Consider the following 18,901-nt stretch of genomic DNA (forward strand, 5'->3'; position numbering starts at 1 on the left):
ATTGCAGATTTAATGAGCATTTATTGAGTTGGTTATTTTGGAGATACTGGTTTAGGTACTGGATAATGGAATTACAGAGCTCTAGGTTATGTACTGATTTATACAAAGATGAATATGACCTGGCTTCTGCTCCCAAGTTGCTGGTAGGGTAATAGGGAGGACATTGAGCAGTAACTTCGAGCTGTTTCTCTGACCACTTGGTGCCAAATCACTTGCGGTGACTATGAAAACTGCAAATTCCTGGATCCGATTTTGACCTACACAGTCAGGATCTCTGTCGGTGGGGCTTGGGAATCTGCATTTTTCACAAAGTCTCCAGGTGATTTTATGCCCACTACAGTGTGAGGGGAAACCTTGGTGGTGTAGTGGCTAAGTGCTATGGTTGCTAACCAAAGGGTCGGCAGTTCAAATCAGCCAGCCGCTCCTTGGAAGCTCTATGGGGCAGTTCTGCTCTGCCCTAAAGGGTCGCTATGAGTTGCAATCGACTCGACGGCGCTGGGTTTGGTTTTGGTTGGACAGTGTGAGGAACACTGGTAAAAGGCAAGATAATGCCAGAGTCAGGTATGGATGAAGTTCTGCAGTAGTGCTGAGGGGAAATCAGAAGGGGCACACATCAGTGGAGGGATGTCAGCTTGGAGGCACGGGGTCCTACCAGGCTTTTTGGAATGGCCTCATGTTCTGAGTGCAGAGAGGGCTCTGGCTGGAAGTATGGGTCAGAGCTATATTGTGGGAGCCTTTGAATGCTGGGCTGAGAAGTTTCAGCTTTACTCCGTGGTCAGTGAGACGTCACTGCAGGGCATTTGATTCTCTGCCATCCGCTGCACATGTGCATATGTGTGCACACGTGTACCTGCAGGTGTGCTCACATAGCCTCATCTCAGTAGTAGTCTCTCTGTCACCCAGGTCTTAAAAGGATCTTTGGTTCAAAACCCAGCTCTGCCTCCTGCCCTCTCTCTGCCTTAGTAGCCTCATATATAAATTGAGGATAATATCAATAAGGTACTTCCTTCAGGGTTTTAGTGAGAATGGAATGAGTTGATCTGTCTGTCAGTCTACCTATCCATCCATCCTATCTGTCCATCTTGTCTCTCCTATCTATCATCTATTTCTATACTTACGTTCCTACCCATCTACCTACCTACCTACCTGCTCTACCTCCCTCCTACCTATCGTGATTAGAACAGTAACTGGTACAGAGTAGGTGCTCCCTGATTATTCACTGTTAACTATTATCCACACCTGAGGTGTTTATGACAGAAGCATGGTAGAAAAATTGCTATAGTGTGATTTAAGGTTTTTTTCTCTGATAGAGCCAAAAGCTTCTATTTCTCAGTGTGGTCAAGCTAATACATACGATGGTTCCTGCTCTTTTTAAAACATGCAGACTTGGCATTTGGCTGTTTATGTCTGAGATGCCCTTTGGGACCCTGTCGGTCCAGATGCAGTGGAAGCTCTTCTACCTCATGCACCAGGTGGAAAGTGGGAGCCTGGAGCAGCTCTGTGCCACCCTGCAGCCCGCCGAGTGCAAGAAGCAGCTCCAAGGTATAGCCTCACCTGGCCTGGTGTTTGGAAAGATGTAGAACGGCCATCTTTTTCTTCCTCTGTGTGCCTTCCCTCTTCATTGCTTTTTTCTTTTTACTTTTAGAATGACTAAGAGAGAGTGTTTTACTCTGTGTGCTCACGCATAATGATTTTGAACTTTGAGAGGCTCCTTAGTTGTTTTGGTTTACTAGATGGCAACAGGCATATCTTAAATCCAAATTTGATTAGTCTCAAACACAGTGTCAGTAAACACAGTATTCTAGCTTTTAGGAAGCACCTTTTTGCATGTGTGTGTGAAATTACCCTTTCTTTAAAGTTTGATTAACAAGTATGTGTTGTCTAGAAATTTGTTCAGGTTTTGTTCCCCGTTATTCCAATGATAACTTTTACAGCCTTTTTTTTTTCCAGTCATATTTTTTTAATCAACGAAGTAAAGATGTAGACAGATGTACTTAAAAAAAATTTTGGTGAAGACTTGGTAAGCTTTAATGTTGTCCCGTTAATCAACAACAGGGTGTTTATTTATTTTGGTTATAATGTTAAAAACAAAACAAAACTATTTAACTGGATGTCATAATTATTTTTAAGAATCACCCATACATTAAAAAAAAAAAAAAAAGAGTCCTGGTAGAAAATACCAAAATGCTAATAGGATTTTAAAAATACCAAGATAAAATTCTTTTTAGATTGATATTTTTTGTTCACTTGGCTTTGACTTTTCAAAGCTTTTGCCATACCTCCTTCTCCCTAATGGCAATATTTTAAAAGGTAATTAGGAATTTTTTTTCTCTTTTCCATTTGTTCTTTTTATAGAATTATTAAAAATGTAAGGCATATCTCTTGATATGTACCTTGAAACACTGTAAGTTAGAATGATAATTCCAGTTTTCTGAATTTGCTGTACTAATTTCTGTTATAAACCTAGTCTGGGAATGGGAAATACAAATTGGTTTCGTAAGTGCCACATGATTTTGAAAGTAGAGAAAATTTGATGAACTACTTTTGATGTCTCAAATTTGTGTGTATGTGAAAAGAGGTGTTGGCTTATTGTGTTTTTAGCATAAATAGTTTCATCAGGGAATTTTTTTTCAGGCCCCCCACCCCTCTAAACCTTAAATTTGTCCTTTGCAAACTTTCCTCTGTCCTGTATTGCAAAGTTTGTTCATGCTGCCACCTAGTGACAAAATATAGTATTGCTTTCATAGCATCCTCTGACAAATAGGCAAAACATAATTGTTGTGTGCTATGGAGTCGATTCCGACTCATGGCGACCATAGACGACAGAGTAGAACTGCCCCATAAGGTTTCCTAGGCTGAAGTCTTTACGGGAGCAGATTGCCAGTCTCTTCTATGGAGCTGCTGGTGGGTTCGAACTGCAGACCTTTTGGTTAGCAGTCAAGTGCTCAACTATTGCACCATACTGTTAATTACATTTATTGGTATTTCACTCATGGTTATAATTCTTGCCTCAATCTATTTTGTTTTAAGTCTCATGTTTGTGCTGAGTAGTTGGCTAGTCTTGGCAGTTTTATTTAGTAGGGCCTTCATTTGTTTGGCTAACAGTCATCAAGTATCTTCAACATGTCTGGTATTGGCAGTACTGCCTTCAAAGACGTCTCACCTAATGACAGTGATAGTGCTTTGCAGCTAAGAAAGCACTGACCAGTGACATGCCACTTAATCTTAAGTAACCTTTTGAAACAGATGGAGAAGTACAGGCTGGAGATGTTAAATGTCTCCTCTGAGACTACATTATACTTAGAGTTTGTAGGAATCTCAGAGGCCATCTGATCTAGCCTTCTTCCTGAAATCCATTCTACATGCCTGTAGAAATCCATTCTAGGAAAAAAAAGACCTTTTGTATCGTGAAGTATTTCTGAATGTCTCTTAACATTATATCCTCTTTCCCTCTAGTAGAGTTATTTAAACTGATATAAATTTGCTCTTTTTCCTCTTTAATTTTCTTGATATGAATTTGCAGACCCAGAGCATTTTGTGAACTTTGAGAAGTGTCTTTCTTCCATGAATAGCTCAGAAGAGATTTGCCTTCTGACTACATTTGCTCAGATGGCACAGGCCAGAAGAACCAACGTGGATGAAGACTTCATAAAAATTATTGTTCTGGAGATATATGAGGTTAGAATATTAAGTCTTAAAAATAAGCTAAAAATGTTTTCTTTTGGGCTGTCCATTCATTGATTCTTTTGGGATTGCTTTTAAAAAAATCTGCACTTATTATCTATGACTTATAGCGACCCTGTGGGACAGAGTAGAATGCCCCTCACAGGGTTTCCAAGGAACTGCCGAGCTTTTGGTTAGCAACCATAATAGCTCTTAACCACTACGCCACCAGGGTTTCCTCATTTTGCTATAGGGAATATTAAAACATGAAATATACTCATTTTGTTTCCCCCTACTACCTGTTGACATTTAGCGGGTGAATTTTGGCAAGGAATAGACTGACTGGAACTGTGCGTGAGATTAAGGCCTAGGTGGGTCTTGAATTCCAGACTCTCTTAATGGTGTGAAAAAATTAGGGACGGAAGATATATGTTTTATACATGAAATGACATTCTTCAGTTCCTTTGTTAAAGTAATAATTTTTGCTCTTGATTGATGTTCTAAATGTTTTTGACTGGAATGCACAGTAAAAGTTACATCCTATGTTGTGTTTTGGTAGTGTGTGTGTGTGTGTGTGTGTGTGTGTGCATGTGTGTGTGTATAACTGAAGCAACACTTAATCTTAGTGTGATGTACTTTCGTGTTTTTCTATTCTATTTTATTCTGCACTGTTGCTTTCCTGTTCTGTTTCATTGTATTTAAAAAATGCTTGTCATTGGCATTAATGGGTTGCAACCTATCATTTGAAAGACATTGTTCAGGAGGAGTTGGTGAACACTTGATATTTTAGAAGCTTTGTAGTTGAGGGTCTTATTTTGTAGGGGAGATGCATTCAGTTTTCATCATTTTAGTGATTTCCTCAAGTTGAGAGACATTTTAAGAACAAAGGGGCTGCTTTATTGCTACTGACAAACTTTGGGGTGTACTTTCTAGATCCGTTACTTGAAGTCATTGTTACAAACAAATAGTTGCTTTCCTCCTCTATTTCTTCTCCTCCCATCTTCCAGCCTTCAGGGTAGACAGTTCGACCTCTGAAGTTCTGACATCTGTTTGGACATGCTGTGCTCAATGAGATTCTTTCTGCTTTACTTGAAAACGTTCTAAATAAATTATGGAAGTGTGCTTTGACTGATTATTGTCACTAAGGGTACTTTTTTTTTTTTTTGCCTTTTTAGGTATCTTATGTTACCCTGTCCACCAGAGAGACTTTTTCAAAGGTTGGCCGAGAGCTTTTAGGAGCCATCACAGCTGTTCACCCTGAGATTACTTCTATTCTTTTGGATAGAGTTCGAGAGACCATTGATCAGGTTGGAATGGTAAGAGCACTGATTTTTTGTTTGTTTTTAAACGCTGAAGTAATGGAATAATGGAAAATAAAAGGGAAGCTGTTGGGAATGACTGGTCACTTAAGGGCCCAGCAGGGTGATTTGCCTGTAGACTTGCCTACCCGGGGCAGTTCGTATAAATGGAATCGCGTATTGTCTTTTGTGTTAGCTTCTTTCACTTAGCATAATGTTTTCAAGGTTCATCCATGTTGTAGCATGCATCAGTACTTTATTCCTTTTTATGGCCAAATGGTATTCCATTGTATGGTTATACCATTTAAGAAAAGGTATGCTTAATGAAGATTTTGTTATAAAGCTGCACGATCACCTAAAATAAGGCTATAATGTGTGGGTTCTTCTAGTGGCAGATAGTCATACTTCATAATCTCAAAAGGAACATTTGAACTGATAGCATTTCTCTCTGTGCTTGTATTTGCAAAGGGCTTTTCTGTCTTGTGGTTTCTGTATCAGCCCACCCAGGCGTACCTCAAGGAGAAGGGCCCTGTGATCTGCTTCCAATAGGTCACAGCCATGGAAACCCTATGGAGCACAGTTCTACTCTGACACACATGAGGTTGCCATGAGTTGGAATTGACTCAATAGCAACTAGTTACTGGTTATACTTTGTAACCATTTGTTGTAAAATGAATGTCTGTCTCTTGATTTATCATGATTTTAAATTTGGGTCTCAGTATGGTGGTTTTCCTAAAATTGAAGTGTACCAATTTACATACAAAAAAATGGACCTTTACAAAGGATTGCAAAAACGTGCTTTTGGTGTATCATCAGATTTAGTTCCTATTTGATTTGGTTGACCACAGTTGCCATTCCACGTGCCTGGAAACCAAACAAAACTCCACTTCCTTTTGGGAAAAAATTTTTGCAAGCTGTTTAATAATGTAGTACTGTAGCAATATAGAATTGTCCCTAAATCTTATTTTTAATTATGGTTTTCTTTTTAATAAGGTTTCTTTATACTTGTTTAAAGAATTGCCTTTATATCTTTGGCGACCCTCTACCTCCGAGATAGCTGTAATTCGGGATTGGTTGTTGAATTATAACCTGACAGCAGTCAAGAATAAACTGGCCTGTGTTATTCTCGAAGGACTGAACTGGGGATTTGGTGAACAGGTACGTGTTGAAACCATTTCCTGTAGCCTAGGTTCTGTACACACCAGTTTCAAAGAAACAGTTTCTCAAAACATTAATATTTCAGATTATCATTTGCAAGATCTGCGAATTCTTTTAGCTGTGTCAGAGTTTAGGATCTTCTCTTTTGTTTTGCAAAGTGAGCATTCTCTTAAATGAAGATAAATTGGTCCACACTGGAAATTCTTCCGTCTGTCCTTAGACCACTTGCATCTGTGGTTTTATCTGTGGCTGTTTATTGCAGTTCCTCCTAGTTGCTCTCCTGCTTGTGGTTCCTTTTCCTTCTGCAATTGTCTTGCATGTCACTGCTAGACTTGTCTTCTGAAGCACTGCATATTGGTGAAGAGGCTGAGCACTCAGCCAGGCTGCCTGGCTTCTGATCCTGGCTCTGCCACCACCCAGTGGTGTGACCTTGAGCAAGCTTCCTGAACTCTCTGGGCCTCAGGTGTTCACCTGTCAACATTGGTATTAATAGGACTTACCTCTTAGTATTGTTTTAAGGGTTCAAAAAATTAGGACAAGTAAAACAATTAGGACAGCCTTGGCACACATTAAGTACTCAGTAGTGGTAGTTACTACTAATAATAGTTTATTATTATTGGGGGGTTTGCCTCCATTTCTTCAGGGTGCAAAGGAAGATTGGATGGCAAATTGGGTAGCAATCTCAACGTGTTTTGTTGAACACTTATTACTTAAGCTGATGATAGAAAAAGAAAAGGGAATGTAGACTTAATTTATTAAACATCTTCCTGGCTTAGGGCAGTGCCCTTATAACCCAAAATCTTTATGGAGATTTTGTTTTGGGTTGGGGTGGGGGTTAAATTCAAAGATACTTTTTCTGACTGGGGTGGGGGGTGATTAAGGTTGAAATCTATCTAGGTGCAGTTTAATGGTTCTTTAAAGATTTCTATTTTTTCCCATTGTCATTTTATAACTTTGCTGTTAAGGGACGTGATTTTTGGAAAACTTAGGTTCTGCATTCAAGATCTTCTTTTACCTTTCCGCTTTATCTTTTAATTCAAAGGTACAAAAAACCCAAAATGGTATACTTGTGGTTATTTTTCTCTTTGAAAGGGAGTCCTTCATCTGAATCAAGCAGTCCATGCTGAAGTGGCTCTAATGGTTCTTGAAGCTTACCAGAAGTATCTTGCACAGAAGCCATATGCTGGGCTTCTTTCTGAAAGTATGAAGCAGGTATTTCCCTTTCTTGTGTATTGAGAACATAAATTTTTATTGATGAAGGGGCTGGGTGGATAAAGTATTGACCCCTAGGTTTCCTAAGACCATTTTTTGGCAACTTAAGATGTCGAAATTGAGTTCTATTATTGTCAAAGATTTTTCTTTAAGAAGTAGTCTTTATATGACCATTTTAATGTTGTAGAATTGAGTTCAGCTACAGTGGTTTTTGGGAGCTGGCTCATATTGGCTCAAAAGAATCGATTGTTAAATTTTTAGGAGCTTTGAAAGCTGGTTGTTAAACTGTTGATAGCTTGAAATTGGCCATGGTGGAGGTTTTTACACCACCAAAACTGGCAAATGCCTTCCTCCCACTGGTGGTTAAATGTGTTTACCAGCACACCATTGAATGGGTATCAACTTTTACATCATTTCCTTTTTGCTTGAGCTGACTTAGATAAGGTTCACAAAGTGACTGGCAAGTAAGTAAAAGTGGTCAGTTGTAAGTGAGAAATTACTATTATTATTTTTTTTTAATTTTATTGTTGTTGAGGATATACTCAGCAAAACGTACATCAGTTGGAAAATTGTTTTAATGCAGTACAGCAACCATTACTTAAGGGATGGTGTATTCCTCTTTTGAGGACTTTGTAGGTCTTAAGAGGAGATGAGTGGGTGAGCTTACTGATTTATATGTGACTAATGTGGTATAAAATAAATAATTGTTTTAGGTGTCATATTTGGCCAGTATTGTTCGTTATGGAGAGACACCTGAGACTTCATTTAACCAATGGGCCTGGAACTTGATCTTGAGGTTAAAACTGCACAAAAATGATTACGGAATGCAGCAGAATTGTCCGACTGTACCCTTCTCCAGCACTGTCCCTGACATGACTGAGTCACCCACGTTTCATCCTCTCTTGAAGGCTGTGAAAGCGGGCATGCCCATTGGCTGTTATCTTGCCTTGTCCATGACGGCCGTGGGCCACAGGTACAGTGTTTAGGCTGAACCTCAAAGGTTGCTGAACCTTGTTGTAGCCAGTGGTTCTAGGATCTCATCTGTCGCATCTCACAGGTCTGAGGACTCCATCAAACCTATCTAGGGATAATTGGGGCCAAATAACAAGCCTTGATTAATAGCTTATCAAGGGGAGGTACTGCCCTAATTCACATGAAACAGAGTTGTACCAGCGTATCCCCTTCTGACATTATGATGAGAGTTATACCTGTCACCCAGGGTGGCATGTTCATGTCAGTAGTAGATGTCTTCTCTTCCTCAGAATAATGATGACATAAAAAATCTTTGAATACCTGTAGTGAATTTTTTTTTTAAAGTGATGACAGCCCAACTTAGACTCCTCAACTAAAGAGCTATACCTGCCTTGGGGAACGAAATGCCCAATCAGCTCATGTGCCTCTCTGATTTTTTTTGCCTAGAGTTAAAGCACTATTTCCAAACTGCAGAATTTGGAAAATGGAGAAGCTACTCATATTTCTATCACTCCAGTACAGAGACCGTTTTGGCATGATGACGTCCCTGTGGTTTTTTTCCCCCATGTAACTCTTCTTTGCTAATAGCTATAATCATGAATATAAAGTTTTGTGTTTTTTCAGTTATCATTATAACATAAATAGTTTTTCATGTTGCCCTTGGCCATCATAAATGTCATTTTGAAATGATGCAGTAATATCCCTATTGAATGGATTTTTCCAAAATTAACTTGTCATTTCTGCCACCAAGTTTTGTGATTATAGATAATTCTTGGGATGTACATTTTTACATGGGTCATCTTTTGTATTTTTTTCCATGTTTGAGATTGTTTCTTAAGGATAGATTGTCTGAAGTGTGGCAAAGGATAGGCAAATTTTTATGCCAGTTTATACTGACAGATTGAGCTAACTTTGGAATCTTCTCTTTGCTGTAATATCTTGTGGGAATGTCTTCACAAGGAGAACCTGCTGGAATTACCGTTGGAGAAACAAAATGGGAGAATAGCAAGTGCTCTGGACTAGAAATATGCAAACCTGGGTTCTCATTTTGACCCTAAGCTAATAACCATTTATATGAATTTAGACACAATACTTTACCCCTGGTCTCATTTTTCTCATGTATAAAATGAAAAATAGATAAAATTTTAAGTAGTTATCAAGGCGCCCTGGTGGCACAGTAGTTAAAATGCTCATTAGCTAACAGAAAGGTAGGCATTTCAAACCCACCAGCCGCTCCACAGGAGAAAGATGTGGCGGTTTGCTTCTGTAAAGATTTACAGTCTTGGAAACCCTGTCCTACAGGGTCACTATGAGTTGGAATCGACTCGATGGCAGCAGGTTTAGGTTTGGTTGGGTATTAGTTATCTAGTGCTGCTATAACAGAAATAGTCCAAATGGGTGGCTTTAACAAACAAATTTATTTTCTTACAGTTTAGGAGGCTAGAAGTCTGAATTCAGGGTGCCAGCACCAGGAGAAGGCTTTCTTTTTTGTTGTTGTTGGCTCTGGAAGAAAGTCCTTGTCTCTTTGAGCCTCAGCTCCTGGGTAATCTTCATGTGGCTTGGCACCTCTCTTTCCCCATCTCTGCTTGCTAGCTTGCATTTAATCCCTTTTATATCTCAAAGGAGATTGACTCAAGATACACTGTACACTGAATGCGTTGCTGTTGAGAGTCGATTCCGACCCATAGTAACCCTATAGGACATAGTAGAACTGCCCCATAGGGTTTCCAAGGAGTGCTTGGTGGATTTGAACTGCCAACCTTTTGGTTAGTTGCCATAGCTCTTAACTGCTGCGCCACTAGGGCTCCAAACCTTAGGCATAGAGGCTAGGATTTACAACACATATTTTGGTGGGATGAAGTTCAATCCATAACAAGTTCCTTTCCACTTTTAGAGTTCTGATTCTGATAATTCCTTTGTGAAAATCCGGTATGCAAAAAATGTGTTGGAGAGCTGAGGTAATCCACGTAGCATGTAGGTTAATAGTTCACCACAAGGGCATTGTTTTAGGAATGGGCAACCTTGTATCATCGTCCTTTCCTTTTTCCATAGCATTGAGAAGTTCTGTGCAGAAGGCATTCTACTGCTGGGAGTTCTGGTCCAGTCAAGACATTTGAGAACAGTGGTCCATGTTCTGGATAAGATTCTCCCTTTGTTCTACCCCTGCCAGTATTACCTTCTGAAGAATGAGCAGTGAGTATCGGCATCTGTGGCAGGGGACATTCTTTGGAGAACAGGTCAGCAAGTGCAAATGGCTGTGACTTCTGGTTTCTCAGTTGAAATATAGGGAATTGTTATTTCAGTAGTATATTTTTTGTAAAGTAGACAACTTCTTGTATCCCAGTTTAGAATGCAGATTATTAGGTGATTAGGTTTTATTATCATGAAAGATATTTTCCTTTATAATTTAATTTTGGATGGCTTAAAGTTATTAGTATTTGAAAAATCAGTCATTTCCATTAGATTCTGGGAATAGTGCTCTTGACATTGAGCAGAAAATGACTATGTCGTTGTGACAATAGTAAAACAGATTAATTTCAAATGCCTGAAGTATGCATAGTACAGTATTTTACAAATTGTTAATTTACATAGGAAGATGCTTGTCCATGAGACACTTATAACCTTGTTGGGAAAATAAGACATTTGGGGGGTAATATCAGAGTTCTATAACAAAATAGGAAACCCTGGTGGTGTAGTGGTTAAGTGCTACGGCTGCTAACCAAGAGGTTGGCAGTTTGAATCTGCCAGGGCTCCTTAGAAACTCTATGGGGCAGTTCTACTCTGTCCTATAGGGTCGCTATGAGTTGGAATTGACTTGATGGCAGTGGGTTTGGGTTTTTTTTGGTTTTATAACAAAATATTGGGAAGGCCATGCAGTGGTGTATAAACGGTGTTTTCATTATATGGTAAAATTGTTGGGTGCTGTCTCATTAATTCCAACTCACGGTGACCCTGTATGACAGCGTAAAACTACCCCGCAGGGTTTCCTAGGCTGTAGTCTTTACAGGTCTTTTCTTCCATGTAGCCGCTGGTGGGTTTGAACCACCAACCTTTTGGTTAGCAGCCAATTGTACCACCTGAACTTCTTTCTAAGAGATTAGGTTTAAGAGGATGTGGGGAGCCCCGGATATTGTACCACTGCAGTGTCAATGCAATAGGAATGTCTCAGCAGTGACCAGTGGCACCACCTTATCTTAAACTCATGTGCCCCATTGCCTGGAACCTTAGAGCTGATTCCGTGCTTAGAGACTGCTGAGTAAGGATATCTTAGAAATGCATGGAGTTGGGTCAAAAAGTACTGAGCCCAGGTGAAACATTGGTGGTTGGAATCCCAGGAGTGAATTCTAGCCAGAAGATATGGAAAGATGGAGAAGAATGAGATTCAGCTGAAAGAGGGGGTAGAAAAGAGAAAGAAGTTGGCCAGGAAGTAGCTCTGAGATTGCAACCCCATCCCCGGTACTATTTCCCGCCTTCCAGCCTTCCTAGGTGGTCTTTAGGATAGAGAGGAGCTCTGAGGTTTCCCGAAGTCACAGAGGTACTGAATACCATTGCACCAGGGAGATACACCATCTCTTTCAAAGAAAAGAAAAAGGAACAAAATCTGCTTCCTGCAGCCATGTTACAAAAGCCACTAAAAAGCCATTCTAATTGAATCTAGTGTTCACAAATAGTAAAAACATCACTTATCAGAAATTTGTTTTTAAACAAATACTTCAGGTCAAGTTATTAGAGTTGATTTGTCTTAAAAATAAGTAAATGTACGAATGTCTGCATCCATTGTACCCTGATAACTGGCCCTGTGGCCATGCTCACACCAACGAGGAGAAGCCAGTGAGCAGCACGTGGGCACTGGGTTCCACGCCTGGGGGTGTGTACTCACCACCCAAGCTTTTCATGGTGACTACCATCTGGAGGTGGGGCCCAGGCTCAGCTGCCTGGCACTCCTCGTAGTGGTAAGGTGCTGGGTCCTTGCCACCAGGGGCCAGTGCTCCCAGGAATTGCAGGTGGAGTTCCTCATGTAGTGGTTTACGAAGGAGTGCTTGGGTGGCTCATCTTTGTCAGAGTTGGTGACCTTGGACTTGGTCGTCTCCAAGGACTTCTCTTTGAGGTTCACACTCTCACTTAGCGTGGCCACGTTGTTCTTGCTGCAGATATCCTCGTCTGAGCAGTGCAGTCCACCCTGACTGGGCTGAGGAGGGGATCTGGTTCCATTCTTCATGGACAAGTTGTATTGATGTTGAGGTGGTGATTGTTGAGCTCCAGGGCAACAAATACTCCATTGTCCAGGATCACGGACTCCTGCCTACTGGAGATGCTCTTACCTGTGCTGCAGTTCTTGTACTTTTCATTCTGTCCATGCAAGATCAGGGCAAAGACCACCAGTAGAATGATGATCAGGTTGAAGTCACCACCACCAGGAAGAACCACCACTCTCTGTAGAATGGGGCTTCCATTTGTGCTTTTCTGGCCTGGACTCTGTCTGCAACCACTCGGTGCGTCTCTGCTCTTCTTGAGGCTCTGGTTCTTTTTCTAATACAACTTCACACTACTGTTCTCTAGTGCACCCCTCACTTAACTGCCAGATAGAGCGGGTAAAGTTACATGGAGTTTATGGTAAAAGAAATAGCTGCTTGAGGAGGGAGGGAGGAAGTTAGGGATGGGATATTAATGAAGATTTTTGATTGCATGTTGAAAACCCAGTACAGACCAGTTTCACCAAGAAGGCAATGTATTGGCTCATGTAATTGGGAAAGAGAGAACTTACCTCTGGCAGAGTGGAAGTCAGAGGCTTCTAATAACATCAGGTCAGTCTAGAGCCATGGTTCTCAACCAGGGGTGATTTTGACTCCAGCGGACATTTGGTAATGTCTGGAGATATTTTTGGTTGCCACAACCAACTGGGAGTGGTGGTGTGCTATTGTTATTTAGTAGGTAGTGGCCAGGGATGTTGTTAAACATCCTACAGTGCACACTACAGCCCCCAAAGAATTAGCAGACCCAAAATGTCAGTTGTGTCGAAATGGAGAAACACTGGGCTAGTGTTTCTCTTTCTCTCTGTATATCCCCCCTCCGAAGTCCTTTGGCCCTGCTTCTCTTCTCTCTTTTTGGCTTTCTCTTGGAGGTGTACTTTTTCCCTGAGAATGAGGTGCCCGGATACAGAGAGGACTGGGTGTCATTCTAATTCCACTTGGGAAAGACAGACTATTTTTCTCATTGCTCTTATAAAACGATCCCTGATTGGTCCAACTTAGATCACGTGCTTTCCCTGGGCCAGTCTCTGTGTCTAGTGGGATTGAGAGGAAGGTGCGTGGGGCTTCTGTATTGACAGCCTCTGCCTTCCAAAAGTCTATGGCATGGGAGAGGGCCAGTCCCACTAAGGAAGGGTTGTACAGTTATTAAAGGGGAGAGAGAGAATGTGGGGTGAACAGAAGTAACAAATGGCGCTACAAATAAAACATCATGGAAGAGGTGGATCTCTATTTGAGTTTTGAAGGGTGTGTGGATTTTGGGTCAGTGGAGAGGATCCGGTAGGGCAGGGCTTTTTCACTCGATAGGGGGTTGAGAGGAGAGTTTAGAGGGGCCAGGCTGGGACCGAGCATGAGTGAAGGTAGAGAGGTGGAAAAAGGACCATCCATCCAGGGAGCAGGGAGAAGATCACCTACAGGGGCCTCATGAAGAGTGATAGGGCCAGGGGATGAGGTCAGATGTAGAGGAGCCGTTGATGGGGTGGGTGAGGGAAACATAGAATATCCAAGGGCCAAGGGCAACATTATAGGGGGCATTTTTTTTTTTTAATTGTGCTTTAAGTGAAAGTTTACAATTCAGGTTAGTCTGTCATACAAAAACCTACCCATACAACCGTAGTTGCCCTCCCTACAACGTGGCAACACGCTCCTCTCCACCCTGTATTTCCCGTGTCCATTCAACCAGTTCCTGTCCCTCTCCGCCTTCTCATCTTGCCTCTGGACAGGAGCTGACAGGGGCCATTTTTTAAAGCAGTGTGCCAAAGCTGCCTGATGATGAGAATTATCTGGGGGAGCTTATTAAAAAATAATTTTCGATCCCTCCACTGAAGATTCTGCTTTAGTAGGAATGGGGCAGGGCCTGAGAACCTTTTTTTTTTTCTGTAAATAGGCACTGAGGCACCGAGCAAGTCTGGGAACTGCCCTCTGGCTAGCATACTCACACACACACACACACATACACACACACCCACACCCACACCCACACCCACACACACACCCCCACACACACCAAACCTGTTGCCGTCTAATCAATTATAACCCTATAGGACCCCTTGTAACCCTATAGGACCAGGTAGAATTGCCCCATAGGGTTTCCGAGGAGCAGCTGGTGGATTCAAACTGCCAACCCTTTGGTTAGCAGCCTGAGCTCTTGACCACAGTGCCACCAGAGCTGCCTGGCTAGCACGTGCATCCTTAGTCCATCATTTACTAGTGTGTGAATACAGGCAAGTTCCTTAACTTTTCATAGGCTTCGATTCTTCAGTTGTATCATGGGATGATACCACCTCTCATACAGGATGAGTGTAAGGGTTAAATAGTATTGTGATTTTTTTAGACTATATTTTAAAAATTGGATATAATAGTCTTTAATGTTTTTCCTCTGATTGTTAAATCTTGAGTAGTGAGACTCTTTCTAGGTCCTGTTGTCTGAACTCTTTACAGCAATTTACTGGTACCTTCCCTGCCATAACTTTTCCTCTATTCTAGATTGGTTTGGGCCTGTATCTGTGCCTCCTGTGAAATAAGAAGTGCCTTCATTCTCCAGTCACAACTGCTTATTGACTCCTGCCACGCGGGGGTCAAAGCAGACCCTGGCTCTGCCCTGAGACACGTAGGAAGTTACAGCCTCCTCAGGATGTACTTACCAACTTTAAGGACTGTGAAGGAGCACTACAGGGTGCTGTGAGAGAGGTTAATGAGATAGATGTATTTTAGATGCAGGGTGGTTAGGAAGCATGGTCTGAGGAAGGGACATTGTGGGTGGACATGAGGGATGAGTAGGAGGTTGCTAGGTTAGGTGTGGGGGAAGGACTTTTTCAGGCAGAAAACCCAGCAGACACAAAGGCCCTGAGAGAGGAGAGAGCCCAGTGCACCCAAGGAATTGAGGGAAGGTCATCTTCATCATGGTGGTAATCCCTCATAGCGCTGCATACACCACCTTGTATAAAGTTGACAACCGATAGAAGCTTACTGATGATTTTAAAACACCTCTGCTTTTATTGGTGGGAGTGGTGGAGCACAGTTTTAGGTGTTTTTCCTGTAATACTCTTTAATTTGCATGTGTTTGTGTGTCTTGGATCTGTTCACTACACTTTTGCAGGTTGGCAGAATTCCTTTTAATTTAACCCCCATTTATATTTGAAAACTGTATCCCTCTGAAATTCCTGAAGATACATTAGAAACCCTGTGTAGAGCTTTGGTCTAAAATTTTTGTTTCCTTATTATTTTTTTTTTTTTTATAAGTAATGAGACATTGGAAATTCTGTTGACTCCTGATTGGAAGGTAAATTGTCATCCTGTGTGCTTGGCAGGTTTTTGTCACACCTCCTCCTGTTCCTGCACTTGGACAGCGGCGTCCCTCAGGGTGTCACGCAGCAGGTCACCCACAAGGTGGCACAGCACCTGACAGGAGCCAGCCATGGGGACAATGTGAAGCTTCTCAACAGCATGATCCAGGTCATTGCCCTAGCAAGCCCCTAAGCACACCCTCGCCCATCTTCCCAACTGGAAGCTTCTAGCATCAACGCATTTATGTTTGCATCATCTCAAAAGTTGGCACGGCATGCTTGGCCAAGAAGGTTAACAGTTTCAGGCTTTGCAGCAGAAGTCGATGTTATTTTGTTGGTGTTTTAGAAATGTGGGACAGTGGGAGATTGGAGGCTGGTTATTACCGTCACATCACCTGAGCCTTTTCTCACAGGCGCACATATCTGTAAGCACTCAGCCCAACAAAGTGGGCCCCGTTGCCGTGTTGGAGTTCTGGGTTCAGGCTCTTATAAGCCAACATCTTTGGTACCGAGAACAACCCATCCTCTTTCTCATGGACCACTTGTGTAAAACAGCTTTTCAGCTGATGCAGGAAGACTGTGTGCAGAAATTACTCTACCAGCAACATAAGGTAAACCTGTTAGAGACCTTCTCTTTCATTCATTAAAAGGCTCCATCGTAGCCTTCTAAAAATGTTCACCAAAATGCACAGTTCTCAGTACTACCCGGTGGCCACTGCCCTTTTAAAGCTTATTCCCCCTGGTGACTTATATCAATAACCACAGTCCACTAGCACAGAGCCCAGTGAAGTCAGAAGAAAGAGCACCCCAGGAAGAGCCAGGTCACTCCATTTTTCTGTAGTGCACTGCCTGGGACTGTCGCTGCTGGTGGGCCAGTTATAGAAATTCATGTCTTAGCAGAATCTGCTGTAATAAGACAAATGCTGATGTACTTGAAAAGATCATTGGTAAGTTTTTTTCTCTTTGTCCCATGTCTTTTCCCGGTGTAGAATGCTTTGGGCTACCACTGTGACCGGAGTCTGCTGTCTTCTTTGGTGAGCTGGATTGTGGCTGGCAACATCACTCCTTCCTTTGTGGAGGGCTTGGCCATGCCCACTCAGGTAGGAAACCCACTAGGAAGAGGGAGGTAGGACTATTTGTTATCTTTGTGAACTTTAGTATTGTTATCCTAATAGCCTAAAATCACTAACATTTATTTAGCACTTAATCACGTGTAAGTGCACCTTTTCATTTAATCCTCACAACAGCCCTCTGCCTAAGTCGTGTTATTGTCATTCCTGTTTTATAGAGGTGTTAACTGGGATTTAATGAGGTTCAGTGGCTTGTTTAGGCTTAAACAGCTTGTGATCAGACTCCGGTCTACTTGACTACAGAGCCTGATGGCAGAGTGGTAAAGAGTGTGGGTCCTGGAGCCAAATGGCCCAGATTTCAATCCAGGTTCTGCTATTTGCCAACTGTGTGGTGTGGGGAACTCACTTATCTCTCTTTCCTAGTATCCTCAGTTGTCAAATGAGAATAATGTTTGCATCTACATGTAAAGCACTCAGAACATCACCTAGCACATAGTAAGGGCTCACTAAGTGTTGGTTATTATTATTGTTGTCATCATTATCAGCAGCAGCATTGGTTTCATTATTATTTATCACCTCTTGACTTTGTGTGAATTAGTAAGTCTCCATTTCGTTACTTAAACAGGTAATAACATCCTTCATCCTGCCTTCACAGTCTTACCTGCTGCTCTTCCTCATATCTTGTGTGATCCAGCTGACCCAAATTCCCTGGCTTTTCTCCTCTTTGCCTTTGCCTGGCTGATTCCCTTACCACGCATGACTCTCCCTCTAGTCTCTAATAGAGCCTTATTGGATACATAGGTAGTCCTCAACTTATGATGTATTCGAGTTACTATGAACTGCACTCATGACTCCTTTTTTTTTGGTATGTCTTATCATTAGTAATATGTACTACACACTAGGGCCTTGAATCAGTTCTGCCCAGTTCAGTCATGGCTGAGGAAGTGTCACTGGAATAGACCTGAATTTTTTTTTTTCTCATAATTTTTATTGTGCTTTAAGTGAAAGTTTACAAATCAAGTCAGTCTCTCACACAAAAACCCATATACACCTTACTACATACTCCCAGTTACTCTCCCCCTAATGAGACAGTCCGCTCTCTCCCTCCACTCTCTCTTTTCGTGTCCACTTCGCCAGCTTCTAACACCCTCCACCCTCTCATCTCCCCTCCAGGCAGGAGATGCCAACATAGTCTCAAGTGTCCACCTGATCCAAGAAGCTCATTGCTCACCAGCATCCCTCTCCAACCCATTGTCCAATCCAATCCATGTCTGAAGAGTTAGCTTCAGGAGTGGTTCCTGTCCTGGGGCAACAGAAGGTCTGGGGGCCGTGACCAGCAGGGTCCTTCCAGTCTCAGTCAGACCATTAAGTCTGGTCTTATGAGAATTTGGGGTCTGCATCCCACTGCTCTCCTGCTCCCTCAGGGGTTCTCTGTTGTGTTCCCTGTCAGGGCAGTAATCGGTTGTAGCCGGGCACCGTCTAGTTCTTCTGTAGACCTGAATTTTTAAAGTTACGGTGAACTGGAAAGATAACCGGAATGGAAAAAATTACCAGTTGAAGCTCTGCTAGAAATTTATTCTCCCTATTAGAGAACAAGGGCAACATATACATTGCATAGCAGCTGAATCTCTTGCCCTTAGATTTTGAGCACAGTTGCAAGCAGTGTGCCCCACTCAAAGATGGTGGCGCCCTGCTCAAAGATGGCTGCCAGCTGAGCTGCTTTGAATGTGTGATACTCTCGACAGCCCTGCCAACAATCCAGTCTCACACATCAGGCTCCTGAAAGGGCTCATTATGCCTCTTCCGAGTCTCCCATTCCAGGGCTTTGACCCATAATTTTTCTCAGTGCTGTATCTGCCAAATCGTAAAACTTCTAGTCTGTTGCTGTTATGCTTTGCCAGCCCTGACCGAACTGGTTCAAACCAGTTAGAAGTCCTGCTACATAAAATGTTACAACGCATAATTTGCCAATGTTGTGATTCTCAGATACTCTC

General features: G+C 42.0%; 1 protein-coding gene and 1 pseudogene across 6 annotated transcripts in view; one reads left to right on the forward strand and one right to left on the reverse strand.

Annotated features, from left to right (window-relative positions):
* The window catches only part of EPG5 (ectopic P-granules 5 autophagy tethering factor), a 114,183-nt gene that overhangs the window by 32,319 nt on the left and 62,963 nt on the right, over positions 1–18,901 (forward strand). For all 6 annotated transcript variants that reach the window (XM_064294577.1, XM_064294578.1, XM_064294575.1 and 3 more), the window contains 10 exons: positions 1,385–1,542; positions 3,524–3,678; positions 4,839–4,979; positions 5,955–6,119; positions 7,212–7,331; positions 8,045–8,304; positions 10,356–10,496; positions 15,862–16,006; positions 16,251–16,448; positions 16,827–16,937. In XM_064294577.1, coding sequence (XP_064150647.1) covers positions 1,385–1,542; positions 3,524–3,678; positions 4,839–4,979; positions 5,955–6,119; positions 7,212–7,331; positions 8,045–8,304; positions 10,356–10,496; positions 15,862–16,006; positions 16,251–16,448; positions 16,827–16,937 — 1,594 coding nt within the window. The remainder of the gene's footprint in view (positions 1–1,384; positions 1,543–3,523; positions 3,679–4,838; positions 4,980–5,954; positions 6,120–7,211; positions 7,332–8,044; positions 8,305–10,355; positions 10,497–15,861; positions 16,007–16,250; positions 16,449–16,826; positions 16,938–18,901) is intronic.
* On the reverse strand, positions 12,205–13,977 carry LOC135232729 (protein sidekick-1-like; annotated as a pseudogene).

Source organism: Loxodonta africana, chromosome 11 (genome assembly GCF_030014295.1).
Source record: "Loxodonta africana isolate mLoxAfr1 chromosome 11, mLoxAfr1.hap2, whole genome shotgun sequence".
Taxonomy (NCBI): Eukaryota; Metazoa; Chordata; class Mammalia; order Proboscidea; family Elephantidae; genus Loxodonta; species Loxodonta africana.